Source organism: Vigna unguiculata, chromosome 9 (assembly GCF_004118075.2).
Source record: "Vigna unguiculata cultivar IT97K-499-35 chromosome 9, ASM411807v1, whole genome shotgun sequence".
Taxonomy (NCBI): domain Eukaryota; kingdom Viridiplantae; phylum Streptophyta; class Magnoliopsida; order Fabales; family Fabaceae; genus Vigna; species Vigna unguiculata.
This window is the reverse complement of record NC_040287.1, coordinates 10,963,218-10,973,535: the sequence shown is the minus strand read 5'-3', so window position 1 is coordinate 10,973,535 and position 10,318 is coordinate 10,963,218. Positions and strand designations below refer to the sequence as shown.

General features: G+C 34.7%; 1 protein-coding gene across 1 annotated transcript; it reads left to right on the top strand.

Moving 5' to 3' along the window:
• The first annotated feature begins 7,659 nt into the window (after positions 1-7,659).
• LOC114195999 (zinc finger BED domain-containing protein RICESLEEPER 2-like) lies at positions 7,660-8,361 on the top strand. Its single transcript, XM_028086470.1, has 2 exons — positions 7,660-8,071; positions 8,163-8,361. Exons 1-2 carry the CDS (start codon positions 7,846-7,848, stop codon positions 8,258-8,260), a joined length of 324 nt encoding a protein of 107 aa, XP_027942271.1. The 5' UTR covers positions 7,660-7,845; the 3' UTR covers positions 8,261-8,361.
• The last annotated feature ends 1,957 nt before the right edge of the window (positions 8,362-10,318 follow it).

Here is a 10,318-nt window from a genome sequence, read left to right as displayed (position 1 = left end):
AAGCATATTCTTGAGGGTTGTGTTGATGGGATGGAGGCATGGTTATGGACAGTATAGGGTTGTTTGGGTAGTGAGGCATGTGGCAATTATGTTTGTTCCTAATTCAGTGAGTGAATTGGTGTGTGAGTGAAATGAGTTTAGGTGATGGTGAAGTGCGCATGTTGTGGGTGGAGTGATTGTGCAGTATAAAGTGATGGCAAAAAATAGCATGCACATATCGCAGCTTTAAGTGCAACCAAAGAAACGGTGCATCAAAGTCTGAAAGGCACCATCCATAGGTTATGATAGGTGAGTGGGTGTAGAGACTTTGTGGCATGAGTTACGCAGGGGACAATATCAGACAATGAGACCCACCACTACCTTTTGCATAGCCCTTTAACCCTTTTAGACTTCGGGAGTGGTCTATGTCTATCTCACCCACCACACAAAGTGGGAAACCATGCCATCACTTCAGTATTTCATCAAATGCTTTAATTTATGTTTTTGTTTAGTTTCACCATTCTTGCTATCTATGATCTATGATGTTCAGATATTATCTACCTTTATTTTAGATAATTCTTTACATATTTTATTTTATTTTAAAAATTAATAATGATTTTCTTTAACACCAATGTTCTACTTTGATTTATTGAAACATTGTTTTCATACATAAGATTTTGAAAATTAAATATCATAACATCGTCAATAGTGAAAATAATCATGACTACCACGAGTATATTTTATATTGTAGTTGCATTTTGTAATAAATATTAAAATTTGTAAAGACTCACTTAAATTCTAAATATATATATATATATATATATATATATATAAATATAATGATTATGATATTTTTTAATTATTTTAATATATTTCTCTTAAATCTTTAATTTTTTTTCCTCTTTTACAATGATATTTTTTTCAAATTTTTGTTCACGATATTTTTTTAATTTTTTTACTTTTAAAAAATGTTAATGCAATTTTTTCTATTAAATTTATTGTGACAAAAAGTTATATATTTATTGTTTTTTCATGTTACTTATTCAATCTTTTCAATAAATTAACTTTAATCTATCTCTAAATTTGGTGAAAATTTAGAGAATGGTTAAGAGTAGAAAAAGAGATTTTATAAAATGAACACTCGAATATTTTATTATTAAAGAAGTTATGTATAAATAGAATTCTTATAAACAGGTTTTATTTTATAAAAGTTTTTATCTTTCTAGAATCTTTTTCTCAAAATCTTTTCTACCTTCTCTTTAAAATTATGAGTCAATCTTTCATCTTTTTTAGGATCCAAACATACCTTAATCTTTCATCTTTTCTAGGATCCAAACATACCTTAGTGCTCCTGACATAAAAGGAAACACATATAACCAATCCATTTCTCAAATAGAACAAGTCAGAGAGCTCCACTGTTTTGATTTGCTTAGCGAGTAACTTCTTGTTGAGCGAGCTTATTAAAAGATATCCTAGGGGAGTATACTTGCTGAGCGAGTCAAAATTAATTAGTAACCAATTTAGCGACCAATTATAATGTTTTATTCATAATAGTGACTATTTTAGTAACCAATAATTTTTTTTATTTTTTAAATTGGTATCTAAATTGGTCACTATAGTGACTAACAACTTTTGGTCACTAAAATTTGTTGTTAATGAGACATTTTATTATAGTGATCTAGACATAGAGTACATCATTGGTCATTCATAACATCAAAATTTTGATCATTCATGCGATCTCTTAATAAGGAAAGGTCTAAGACATTAGGGTTCTTATTAAAGTTTAGACTTGCCGTAGTGAAGCTTTTATCTTATATTTTTTCTAAATTAAGCTATGTATTTCCACTATGTCAATTCCCATTATATTTTATATTCTACATTTATTTTTCCTTTAACCCACAAATGTTTTGTTATTCTCACTTATTGAAAAGTGTGAAAAATACTTATTATTCATGTTTGATTGGACCTCTTAATTATATTAATTCATGTGTTTTGTGGGAAGTTTTAGGATGTTTTTAGGTTTCTTTTAGGTTAGGTATATTTTGTCTTTTATTAGGGATTATTGTATAGGAAAGTGAAGGATTTGAGAAGAAGTGAGGTTGTATTGTCACGACCATGTCGCCCAACAAGCATTCCAAGTCACCCAGCGAGAGAGCCAGGTCGCCCAGCGAGAAAGTCATCTCGCCCAACGAGGAGATGGTTTTCTGAAGTGGTTATAGTTTCGAAAGTTACACGAAATTGACGAGGCTGGTGTGTGGGAACACAACAGAGCTAGGGAAAAACACAGGAAAGGCCATTCTAGGGCAAAAAGAACTCAAATTACTTCATGCATCCATCAATTTCATCCATCTTTTGTGTTCTAGATGCTTAGGAGTGACTAAACTCCTCTTTCATTGGGGTTGGATGTAATGAACTTATACTCTCTGTAATTTTCCTATGCAATATAATCTTTTTCTTTGTTCATATGTTTTATCTTAATTATTAATGTGCTTGATGGAAATATTTGCTATTTGGTTGTATCTAATCATTGGAAAATGCATTAGAACTTAACCTTGGATAGAACAACCATTAGATTGGGTTCTAGGACTAGACATAATCTCTAGGTCATTCTAGACATCGAATCTTAATGCAAGTCGTGTGTTAAAATAGTTAAGGAATTAATGTTTTGATGATGTAGATGTTTAAGCAAGATATGCTTATGATGTGGATGTTTGAGCAAGATAGAAAGATTGTGTAGGAAATGTTGCGTTAGTATGGTTCATGAAATCCAACCTTGGTGAAGTTTTTTCCTAAATTATTCCTTAACTTTAGTGTATATTACTTTTGCACATTTATCTCGAATTAAATCAACCTTTAATGTTGTCATCATTGCTAAAATTAGTAAGTAATTACACTTAGACAAAAAAACACAAATTTCTTGGGAAAACGATACTTGGACTTCCATATTACTACTTGTAACGAATTGGTGCACTTGCCAAAGAGTTAACACTCACCCTTTATCAATAACTAACCAATTAATTTAGACCATATTAATCCATGTGGGATACGATATCTAGACTTATCCACTGTATTACTTATGTGATTTGGTACACTTGCCAATCTCGTAACAAAGACAAATTCTAATTTTGTGTCAAAATTGAGTAACTAAAAATATACTTAACTCAAAGTAAAATTATATAATTAAAATAAGGCATATATGAATTGAAATGACGATGATATACAAAATATGGTGAAATTGTGGTAGTTTTCTAACTTTTTAAAAACATTTCTAATTTTAATTTAACTTAGAATGATTAAAAATTTAAATGTGTGTTTAACTACCACATTCAATAAAAATAAAAAACTTGATATTAAACGAAGCCATAAATTCAATACCTTAAACTTTTAAAATTAATAGTTAAATACATTTTTAGTTCCTTAACTTTCAGTAAAAATTAGAAATAGTCCTTTATTGAAAATTTGTCCAATTTAATCCCTCATAACTTTAGAAATGTGTGAAATTGGTTCTTTTAACCAAATTTTGTTAAGTTTATTTGACGTTTCAAATGCATTTCTCAATTAACATTTGAATCAGAAATGTGTTAAACGATGTAAACAACTCAAATGCTATCATGAAACATGTTTGAAATGTCAAATAAACTTTACAAGATTTAGTTAAAATAACTAAACTCATGCATTTATAAAGTTGTAAAGACTAAATTGGACCAAAGTTTTGAAGATGGACTAATTCTAATTTTCACTAAAAGTTAAAGATCACAAACAAATTTAACCCTAGATTTAAAATACTCGTTTTACTTAAGAGTGTAACAACCCAAGCGCCACAGTTCGATTGTGACCCGGCCCACTTGGCCTCTACCACGAGACAGTTGATGCCACCTACAATAATCTCCCCCTCAACAATTGTCCTACTAGGAATCCCACTCTTAGATTGTGACTTGGCCCACTTGGCCTCCACCACAATACAATTGTGTAACCCGTAACAATCTTCCCTTTAACAATTATCCACCAGGAATCGAACTTGTGACCAAAAGTTATAGCCATTAGTTAGGAGACAACTCTTTTTACTTAAGAGTGTAACAACACAAGCATCACGATTTGATTGTGACCTGATCTACTTGGCCTCTACCATGAGATAATTGATGCCACCTGCATCGAAAGACCTAACAGTGGTATCATATTCAAAGGTTTGTGTGGTGACCGGCTCAAACAAGTCGAAAGACCCAAAAGTGGTATCAAAGTCGATGGTTAGTCTTGGTGACCGACTCAGATGAGTACAATGTCCCTGTATTGAAAGTCTTCCTAGTAAGGGTTACGAGAAGGGGTACTTGAATGCTTTTGTTAGAGGGAGAATGTACCAATGTGGCGGAAGGGACTCACCCTTAAGAGAGAAATGATTAAGAATCCATTTATGAGCCTAAGTTTCACATAGGGTAGATCCATAAACCTATTGTCTTAAAGTTTTGGGTTGAAAGTGGTGTTAATCCCTTATATTGTTGAGTGATAGAGGACTATCTCCTGAATATATACATGAAGAACTTGAGAAAGAGTTTTTAGCATTAAAGGGACATGACGTCCTAGCCGGAAATTACTTATTTAAAAAAATATTTAATATATGAATAACCTCATTTATTAATAAATGCTTTTCCCAAAACGTGGGAAATTTAAAATCCAAAGTCAACGCGCCAATACTAACTAAAAATTGTGGCGTTCAATCATTACAAACATAAAAGTTTCTCAAAACCATTACAAAAATAGTTCATGAATAAAACTTGTAAAACTCCCATGGCGGGTCCCCACTCTAACTCTATACATTTGCACGCTTACTTACATCACCATCTGCTCCCATGTAACAAGTTACATAATCATCGCCACACACAAGCAGATAGGGTGAGCTCAAATAAAATCAACAAATGCAACATAACATAAATAAAGCATCTTAAAAAAATAATTCATGTTACACTCAATATTGCACATACACTTTAAAACAATGTATGTATATATATATATATATATATATATATATATATATATATATATATATATATATGTATGTATATATATATATATGTATGTATAATACCATTAAATAACACAAAAATGGCATACATAGGACTCGAACCCAAATCCTCTCACACAACCAAGTACTCAACCATTTGAGCTAGTACTTTTCCACATCATGACAATTAGCATTTAATGCCATAAATAGGGGTGGCAATTCGAGCCTGGCCCGGCGGGCCGGCCTTCAAGCCCGCACAAATTACGCGGGGCGGGCCTGAAAATTGAACACGCAAGCCCAATATGGCCCGGCCCGCACGGGCTGGCCCGCGGCCCACATAAAAATTGAGTTACTGAGCACATGCTCTTTTGTGTACTGGTGTGAGAGTGAGAAACCAAACCAGGGAACCCGTAAAAACGCACTGTGCCCCTTTCCTCATTTTCGTCTGCCCTAAAAATGCAATCTATTCTTGAGTGCACAATGCTTCCTTCCAATTCACGCCGCTGACCAACCCAATCACGGCCAACGCTGCTGCCGTCGAATGATCTCCTTCCACCAACGACGAGCACTCTGCACCGCGAACCACAGGAGCGCAGGTCTTCTTCCACCAACGACGACCACTCTACGCCACGCCCACCGCAGCGTAGCGGAGGAGCTTCTCCCTCCATCCCTTTCACCCGATTCACGGCCACCGCGGCGCAGCCCAGGAGCACCCGATTCACGATTCACGACCACCTCCACCCCCTTCTTGATTCCCGACCACCACGGTGTTGTAGCGACTCACCTCGACCACTTTGACGATTCACAGGGTCACCGCACCAGCAATCACACAGGTTTTGAGTCTTCCCTTCGATTTCATTCTTGTTGCTTTCTATGAATTTGCAATAGCTTGTATGTGTGTGTTGCTTTACATTGTTACTTCTTGAAATGTGTGTTCATTTTGCTGTTGTTGTTGCTGTGTGTTGCCATTGCCCCTGCTCAATTGCTGGTTGTTGCTGATTTGGTTTGGTAATGTGTGTATTGTATCAGGAAATTGAATTAGATTAATTTAGAAACAAGAATGGCTGATAAGGATGATGTTAACATACCTCTTTGTGAAAATGAAATTGAAGAAGATGATACTGAAAAGCAGTCTGAAACGGTTGAGGTTGATAAAAGGAGAAATAAGGCTAGCACATCTGATTATTGGAGGTATTTTAGTAAGGTTGGGGAGGATAAGGATAAGGCAAAGTGTAATGGTTGCAACAAAGTTTTTGCGTGTGGAAGAAGAAAATATGGAACTTCACATTTGAATCGGCATATTATGAAGTGTGGTAAAATAAAAAATGAATATATTGGTCAAATGATGTTAGATATGCAAGGAAAATTAAAGACAATGAAAATAGATCAATTAGTGCACCGTTAGTTGTTGTGTGAACTGATTGTTAGGCACAATTTGCCTTATAAATTTGTTGAGTATCCTGAACTTAGGAACTGAATTAGGTACTTGTGTCCTGATGCAGTTATGGTTAGTAGAAACACTATTAAGGAAGATATTGGGAGACTCTATGACAAAGAAAAGATAATTCTTAAAACTCTGCTTCTTTCCATTCCTGGTAGGATATGCTTGACTTCTGATTTGTGGACATTTATTAACACTGAGGGATTCATAGCTTTGACTGCCCATTTTGTGGACTTGAGTTGGAAACTAAATAGCAAACTTCTTAACTTTTGTCACATGCCCCCGCCCCCCCCCCCCCCCCCCCCCCCCACACAGGTTTTGAGTTGTCTAAGAAAGTTTTTGCAAGAGTGGGGATTAGAGAAAAAGGTTTTTTCTATCACTTTGGACAATGCTTCGGCAAATGATGTGCTTCAAAATTCCTTGAGAACTCAACTTAATCTACATAATGGCTTGATATGTAGTGGGGAATTCTTTCACATTCGTTGTTGTGCACACATATTGAATTTGATTGTGCAAGAAGGATTAAAGGTGCTAGGCAATACTCTAGATCAAATTAGAAATAGCATCAAGTATATTAGGGGGTCAGAGACTAGAACTTTAAATTTAAACAATGTCTTGACAAATTTGATGACATTGATTATTCATGTGGATTTTGTCTTGATGTCCCTACACGATGGAACTCAACATACTTGATGCTCAAAGGTGCCTTAAAATATCGACGTGTTTTTGGAAGCTTGCCAATGGTTGATGAAAGTTACAAATATTGTCCTTTAGAGGAAGAGTGGGATAGGGCTGGAAAAATTTGTAGGTTTTTAATGCCTTTCTATGATATGACAACCTTAATTTCTGCCATAAGCTATCCCACATCAAATTTGTATTTCTTACAAGTTTGGAAGATTCAAAGTTTGTTGATGGAGAATGTTAAGGATGGAAATGATGTAATAAAGAATATGGCTGAATTAATGATGGTTAAGTTTCAAAAGTATTGGGATGAATATAGTGTTGTGCTTGCTTTTGGGGCAATTTTAGACCCAAGAATGAAATTACAAGCATTGGCCTACTGCTTTGAAAAGATTGATCCTCTTACTTCTGAATTGAAGTTGGCAAAAATCAAGGACAAGTTGTACAACCTTTTTGCTGAATATAGTAAAAGTTTGCCAACAACAACATCAACAAATGTTCTAAAGTGCAAACAAGGACAATCTTCTTCTTCCTCATCCGCTTCTCTTCCACATCTAAGCCTATTTGATGTAAGTTTAATTTAACTTGAATGTATTTTGTATGGAATTCTTCATATTGATGTTACTAACTTATTTATTCATTGTTTTGTTAATAGGAATTAAAAGAGTGTGATAGTGAATTAGGTAATAGAATTGGAAAGAATCAACTTGAGACATATTTGGAGGAACCAAATCTAGGTTTTCGATTTATGGAGCACGTGGATGTCTTGGAATGGTGGAAAAATAATAGTCTAAGATTTTCTGACCTATCAATAATGGCTAGAGATCTCTTAAGCATCCCAATAACAATTGTGGCATCAGAATCTTCTTTTAGCATTGGGTCTCGGATCCTTAACAAATATAGGAGTCGACTCTTACCCGAGAATGTCGAATCCAATATTTGCCTTTCTAGTTTGAAGCATGGTTTTGTTGAGGGTAATTATTTGATTCTTACTTTCTATTATTTTTATTGTCAAGTAAATTCATTCCTACTTACTATTTATTTTTTTGGTTTGAATATATGCAGAAGATGGAGAAAATATTACTTACAAAAATGTGGTGGTAAATGAAGGGTCCTCCAGTGTTGCTTCCAATGTTATAAGCATGGAAGATGAAGAACAATAGACTACAACCATGAAGATGTTTCTATGTTTTGGACTGTTTTTTATTTGAACTTTGTTGGTTTGGTGTTTTCGTGTTCTAGACCACTTTTATGGACTCTTTTATGTTGTTATTGCACTTCATATGATGTCCAGGACTTGTTTGTTACATTTGTTTAATGCTCCAAGACTTCATTTGATGGACTGTTTTGCTTGATTGCACTGTTATAAGACTCCAACAATCATGTTACTACACTGTTTTATGATTTTACTGTACTATTTTTATGTCCAGGTCTGCTTCAAAATGGTTAGAATGGTTTTAAGTAAAAAAAAAATTTCCAAACTGTGCGGGCCAACCCACGGGCCCGTGGGCCAACGTATATGCGGGGCGGGCCAGAGTATGCGCCCCCCATAAAATGTGCGGGGCGGGGCGGGCCGACCCGTATTGCCACCCCTAGCCATAAAGGTTTTCCCTACCCGCATTTATTAAATAATTATTTATTTAATTATTTAAATTTCTCAAGTCTTACACTTCCTAGCAAGAGTTGCGAGCAGGGGTACTCGAATGCTTTTGTTAGAGGGAGAGTGTACCAATGTGGTGGAAGGGACTCACCCTTAAGATAGAAATGATTAAGAATCCATTTATGAGTCTAAGTTTCACATTGGGTAGATCCACAAACCCATTGTCTTAAAGTTTTGGGTTGAAAGTTGTGTCAATCCCTTATACTGTTGAGTGATAGAGAACTATCTCCTGAATATATACATGAAGAACTTGAGGAGGAGCTTTTAGCATTAAAGGGACATGAGACATGAAAATCATACAATTAAATAATAATTTATATAATTAAATTTATTAATTAAATTTAACAATGAAAATTATTCCGCTTATCCTTTTTGTTATCTTTTGATATCTTTAATATCTTTTGATATTCTTGATATCTTTTGATATTTTTGGATATCTTTTTATATCTTTTGATATTTTGGATATCTTTTGATATTTTATTCTGTTTTTATCTTTTATCTTTTAAGGCCTATAAATACAAAGGTCAACAACATTTGTAATCACTTTTCAGTCATTAATAAAATTAGTTCATTGAAGAGAGATTTCTCTTGGTTCTTGGCTTAGGCCTTAAGGATGTGAGTTGTGTGGTGGAGATCATTCAAATGGGCAGTGTACCATGAAGACTAATTCCCAAGAAGAGGTTAATTATATGGGTAACCAAGGTTGTTAGGGTAATTATGTTAACTATAACCAAGGTTGGAAGCCTCACCCCAGCATGGGGCAACCTGAACCTTCTAATAGACCTCCATCTATTTTACAACCATCTTTGGCTGATAAGACCACTAAGGTTGAGGAAGCAATGCAACAGTTAGTACAAGTGTCCATTTCCAATCCAAATAGCATAGAGACATCTCTCTGTAATTTGGAGATTCAAATTAGGCAACTTGCTAAGAAGTTGGAGGACAATCCAGAGAAGAACTATGGGGCTAATACTGAGGTTAACCCCAAAGAACAATGTAAGGTTATTGTTACAAGAAGTGGCAAGGTGTTATGAGTGTGAGAAAGAAAAAAGGACAGATGAGTGGAGAGAAAAGGGAGATAAATGAAACAATTGAGGGAGAAGATAAGAATAGAGTGAAGAGAAAAAATACTGAGGAAAAAAATTGTGAAGTCACTTCCTTATCCCAAAACCCATTCCAGAAAAGAAAAGGAGAAACAATTCTCTAGGTTTTTGGATATTTTCAAAAAGCTTGAGATTACCATTTCCTTTTTTGAAGCTCTCTTTTAGATGTCTTCATATGCAAGATTTATGAAGGAATTGCTCACCAAAAAGAGGAAGTACATTGAGGAAGCGACAATCGAAAGGCAATTGTAGTGCAATTATTCAAAAGCTCTTGCCTCCCAAATTCAAAGATCCAGGTAGTTTCACTATACCATGCACCACTGGGAAATTACCTATTGGAAAGGCACTAATTGATTTGGGAGTGAGTATAAATTTGATGCATTTTTCCATGATGCGGAGAATTGGAGATTTGGAGGTGAAACCCATGAGGATGACACTTCAATTGGTCGATTGGTCTA